General features: G+C 34.6%; 1 protein-coding gene across 1 annotated transcript in view; it reads left to right on the forward strand.

Annotated features, from left to right (window-relative positions):
* Window positions 1–3526, forward strand: part of ZMYM1 (zinc finger MYM-type containing 1) — a 21305-nt gene extending 17779 nt beyond the window's left edge. The window contains exon 6 of the mRNA XM_017884422.1: window positions 629–3526. Within this exon, the coding sequence (XP_017739911.1) occupies window positions 629–2926 (2298 nt within the window). The 3' untranslated portion in view covers window positions 2927–3526. The remainder of the gene's footprint in view (window positions 1–628) is intronic.
* Window positions 3527–3937: the final 411 nt, after the last annotated feature.

Here is a 3937-nt window from a genome sequence, read left to right on the forward strand (position 1 = left end):
TTTTTTGAGACGGAGTCTTGCTCTGCCGCCCAGGCTGGAGTGCAGTGGCCGGCTCTCAGCTCACTGCAAGCTCCGCCTCCCGGGTTCACGCCATTCTCCTGTCTCAGCCTCCCGAGTAGCTGGGACTACAGGCGCCCGCCTCGTCGCCCGGCTAGTTTTTTGTTATTTTTTAGTAGAGACGGGGTTTCACCGTATTAGCCAGGATGGTCTCGATCTCCTGACCTCATGATCCGCCCGTCTCGGCCTCCCAAAGTGCTGGGATTACAGGCTTGAGCCACCGCGTCCGGCCAATATATATTTCTTATATATTTTTTTAAATATATGTATTATATGTGTGTAGATTGTTTAAACAGAAGGATTTTTTTCCTCTGGGTTCTTCTTTTAAAAAAATACTATGCAATTTGAGTCATCTGAGCAATAAAATTATTTTATGACAATTACATACCAAAAAGTCCTTCAAACATTTAATGCTGAATCTAGATTGCAAATAAATAAGTTATACGTAATTGTTAATGTTTCCCCCTAGTGGAGCTCATACTGTAACTCAGCCATTTATTTTACTATGTTATTAGAGTAGATATATTTGATATTTTAATTAATTTTTGAAAACTCTTAAATGTTCTTTTCCCATTTTCTCCCAAAGCTTTCTAAGAGTTCACCTAGTGAACCCAGTAGTGCTATTGCAAGTAGTAGTATGGAACAGCCAAGCCTTTCACCATCTTCATCAGTATTCAGTCAGCATGCAATTGGTTCCAGTATAGAAGTACAAAAAGACAATATGAAATCTATGAAAATAAGTGATGAACTATGTCACCCAAAATGTACATCCAAAGTACAAAAAGTTAAAGGTAAATCAAGAAGTATTAAAAAATCTTGTTGTGCAGATTTTCAGTGTTTGGAAAACAGTAAAAAAGATGTGGCATTCTGTTATTCATGCCAGTTGTTCTGCCAAAAATATTTTAGCTGTGGAAGAGAGTCATTTGCAACCCATGGAACCTCTAATTGGAAAAAAACTCTGGAAAAATTCAGCAAGCATGAAAAAAGTGAAATGCATTTGAAGTCACTGGAATTTTGGAGAGAATACCAATTTTGTGATGGAGCTGTCAGTGATGATTTATCTATTCATTCGAAACAGATTGAGGGAAATAAAAAGTACCTAAAGCTTATAATTGAAAATATTTTATTTCTTGGAAAGCAGTGTTTACCCTTAAGAGGAAACGACCAGTCAGTTTCATCTGCGAATAAAGGCAATTTTTTAGAATTGTTAGAAATGAGAGCAAAAGATAAAGGAGAAGAAACATTTCGACTCATGAATTCACAAGTTGACTTCTATAACAGTACACAAATTCAAAGTGATATTATTGAAATAATAAAGACTGAAATGTTGCAGGATATTGTGAATGAGATCAATGACTCCTCAGCATTTTCAATAATATGTGATGAGACAACCAATAGTGCCATGAAAGAACAGCTTTCAATTTGTGTAAGATACCCACAAAAATCATCAAAGGCTATCTTAATTAAGGAAAGATTCTTGGGTTTTGTTGATACTGAGGAGATGACTGGGACCCACTTACATAGCACCATCAAAACTTATCTGCAGCAAATTGGAGTTGATATGGATAAAATACATGGCCAGGCCTATGATAGCACCACTAATTTGAGAATAAAATTTAATAAAGTAGCAGCAGAATTCAAGAAAGAAGAACCAAGAGCTTTATACATACATTGTTATGCACACTTTTTGGATTTATCAATAATTAGGTTTTGTAAAGAAGTAAAAGAACTCCGAAGTGCTCTAAAAACTCTCAGTTCTTTGTTCAACACTATTTGTATGTCTGGGGAAATGTTGGCAAATTTTCGAAACATTTGTAGGCTAAGTCAAAACAAAACATGCAAGAAACATATATCACAATCATGTTGGACAGTCCATGATCGTACATTACTATCTGTGATTGACACTCTTCCAGAGATTATTGAAACATTGGAAGTTATAGCAAGCCATTCTTCAAATACAAGTTTCGCTGATGAATTGAGTCATTTGCTGACATTGGTTTCCAAATTTGAATTTGTCTTTTGTTTGAAATTCCTGTATCGAGTGCTGAGTGTTACAGGAATTCTTTCCAAAGAGCTTCAAAATAAAACCATAGACATTTTTTCTTTGTCTTCAAAAATAGAAGCAATTTTGGAATGTTTATCATCTGAAAGAAATGATGTATACTTTAAAACAATCTGGGATGGAGCAGAGGAAATATGTCAAAAAATAACCTGTAAAGGTTTTAAAGTTGAAAAACCTTCTCTTCAGAAAAGAAGAAAAATTCAGAAATCAGTAGATCTTGGCAGTTCAGATAATACGTTTTTTCCTACTTCAACAGAAGAACAATATAAAATTAATATCTATTATCAAGGATTAGATACTATATTACAAAATTTAAAGTTATGTTTTTCAGAGTTTGATTATTGCAAAATAAAGCAAATTTCAGAACTGTTATTTAAATGGAATGAGCCATTAAATGAATCAACAGCAAAACATGTTCAGGAATTTTATAAACTTGATGAGGACATTATCCCAGAACTCAGATTTTATCGACATTATGCAAAGCTCAACTTTGTCATAGATGATAATTGCATAAACTTCGTCAGTCTAGGCTGTTTGTTTATTCAGCATGGTCTTCACAGTAATATTCCTTGTCTCTCAAAGCTATTATATATTGCTTTGTCTTGGCCAATTACTTCAGCAAGTACTGACAATTCATTTTCTACCTTGCCTCGTCTTAAGACATATTTATGTAATACCTTGGGACAAGAGAAGCTTACTGGCCCAGCCCTAATGGCTGTTGAGCAGGAGTTGGTAAATAAACTAATGGAGCCTGAAAGACTCAATGAAATTGTGGAAAAGTTTATCAGTCAGATGAAAGAAATATAATACTTGTTCATTTGAACTTACCTAAAAGACTTGTATATCCGTTGGAATGTTTTTATTTCAAAATTGTTCAAAATTCAAAAGACACAGAATGATATACAGTGAAGTTTTCTTCCCTCCTTTAGAACTCATTTTCTCTTCCCAGAAAGTGTTATCTTTTCCTTAAATATCCCTCTAGAGATATTTTTCCTAAGTGGTATTGTACAGTGTATAGTGTTCTTTAGCATGTCTTCTCTGTGTAACATATTTTTGAGATTGTCCCATGTTGTTACATGAAGAGTTTCTTGATTCTTGGTCTATAACTGCAGATGTTATTGTATGAATGTACCATAATATATTTGAGCAGTCCCTGCTGACAGACATGTTTTTTCCTAACCTTTTGCTATTATAAATAATGATTCATTTTTTAACCTTTTATATAGGTCATATTGCACTTGAGTGAGTTACTGTAAACTGGAAATCTAAAGTTAGAATTACTAGGTTAAGATATGTGCATTTTTACTTTTGATAGATATTGGCAAGTTGCCATCTATAAGGATTATGCCAATTTACAGTCCCACCCACAATGCATGAGAGTGCCTATTAAATCTTTGTGTTATCAAATGTTTTGATCTTTCTCAATCTCTTACTTTAAAAATGGCATTTTAATCTCAGTAGAATTTTGTATATTAAGAGTAAGGTTAGGGACTGGGCATGGTGGTTCACACCTATAATCTCAGCTCTTTGAGGGCCTACGCAGGAAGGAAGATCACTTGAGACCATGAGTTCAAGATCAGGTTGGCAACATAGTAAGATACCATCACTACAATTTTTTTTTTTTTTTTTTTAATTAGCAAAGTGTGGTGGTGCATACCTGAAGTCCCAGCTACTTGGGAGGCTGAGGCAGGAAGATTGCTTCAGCCCAGAAATTTGAGGCTGCAGTGAACCATGATTGCACCACTATGCTCCAGAGCCTAGGCAACAGAGTGAGACCTTATCTCTCTCTTTTTTTTTTTTTTTTTTTTTTTTTTTTTT

This window comes from Rhinopithecus bieti, unplaced genomic scaffold (genome assembly GCF_001698545.2).
Source record: "Rhinopithecus bieti isolate Rb0 unplaced genomic scaffold, ASM169854v2 scaffold_13029, whole genome shotgun sequence".
Lineage (NCBI taxonomy): Eukaryota > Metazoa > Chordata > Mammalia > Primates > Cercopithecidae > Rhinopithecus > Rhinopithecus bieti.